This window comes from Protopterus annectens, chromosome 8.part1 (genome assembly GCF_019279795.1).
Source record: "Protopterus annectens isolate FY-2018-M chromosome 8.part1, PAN1.0, whole genome shotgun sequence".
Classification (NCBI taxonomy): domain Eukaryota; kingdom Metazoa; phylum Chordata; order Ceratodontiformes; family Protopteridae; genus Protopterus; species Protopterus annectens.
The window spans coordinates 481213785-481215227 of record NC_056742.1 but is presented as its reverse complement, the minus strand read 5'-3'; the positions used below and the strand labels follow the sequence as shown (position 1 = coordinate 481215227).

Sequence of the window (1443 nt, the reverse complement as noted above, 5' to 3'; positions counted from 1 at the left end):
GATCCTGTTATTCTGGAAATTTCTAAGTTTATAAGAGCAATATTTTGTCCCTGTTTTAAGAGCCTTTGTCCCCCCATTATTTTAGGCTTTGTCTAGATTTTTTGTGCTAAGAGGTTGAGGGGTATGAATGGATGTCTCAATGGAAGATGACTTGCAAAGAAAACAAATGGCAAGACGTTTTAGCTTTTATTTCTTTCTGTTCTCAGACTAACAGTAAAAGTGAACAAGATAGAAGCAATATTTATACTTTTCTTTAATGGGTCTTTATGTTTGTGTTTCAGGAACAAAGATGGAATTACGGCAAATCCTCAAGGGAGTTGCTTTCCTCCTCACTACTGTCTTTGGCTTTACTGGTAATGTTGTTGTTCTGATGTCTCTGTCCAGCACCGCCCATCAACAGAATAAGATGTTGCCAGCAGACATAATACTGACCTTACTGACAGGGTCAAATATAGTTCTTTTAATAACCGTAGGGCTTCCAAACTCCCTTTTTAACTTGGGAATTAAACTTTTCTACACTGACCTTGACTGCAAAATTAACCTTTATATAGACCGAGTGTCTAGAGTTATGACCATAAGTTTAACCTGCCTGCTTAGTTGTCTTCAGTCTGTGACTCTTGCTTGTTCTAACCCAAAATGGATCCCACTAAAATACAACATGCAGAAATACCTAATACTGATCATTTGTTTTCTTGGTGTGCTGGGAGCGTCATCCAGTGTTAATGCTGTTCTTTATTCAGTTGTTACCACTAACTTTACAGATCAGAAACCTACAGCACATCTTGGATACTGTTTTGTAGTTTATCCAGACTGGCTTATATTACAGATCATTGGCTTTTTCATATTTACAAGGGATTTCATATTTGTAATCCTTATGGCCCTCGCCAGCTGCCATATTCTTTTCATGTTATACAAACATGGAAAACAGATGAAAGGGAAGAGGAGCTCAGACCGAATCCGAGAAACCACAACAGAACAGCAAGTTGCCAAGATGGTTGTTTCCTTTGTTACTCTTTATGTGACTTTTTTTGGGCTGGAAAATGGCATTTGGTTCTATCAGATGTCAGATAAGGGTGCACACCCAGATCTAAGTAATGTGCGCCATTTCCTTTCTTTTTGTTTTCCTTCCTCATTTCCTGCCGTAACAGTTATCTTCAATCAAAAAATCAGATTTAAACTGAAGTGCGGTTCTGTAGATCATGTAGCTCGCAGATTATGATACCAATTGGAAGAAAGTTAAGGTTGACATATAAAGTATAAAGACCAATGCCATAGAGCAGGAAGGCCCAACCATCCTTTCCTGTTTATTTAGGCTCCAGTGATTAGGCATAAGATACAGTTTACAGCAAACATACTAAGATTTACTTCAGGCATCGACTGTCACTGTCATATGATATAACGGATGAATATTTATAAAGAAAAAAGTGTCCAGGTTTGCCTTAA

General features: G+C 37.8%; 1 protein-coding gene across 1 annotated transcript; it reads left to right on the top strand.

Moving 5' to 3' along the window:
- The first annotated feature begins 289 nt into the window (after positions 1 to 289).
- Positions 290 to 1219, top strand: LOC122810157 (olfactory receptor class A-like protein 1). The gene has a single exon (XM_044081631.1). It carries the CDS (start codon positions 290 to 292, stop codon positions 1217 to 1219), a length of 930 nt encoding a protein of 309 aa, XP_043937566.1.
- The last annotated feature ends 224 nt before the right edge of the window (positions 1220 to 1443 follow it).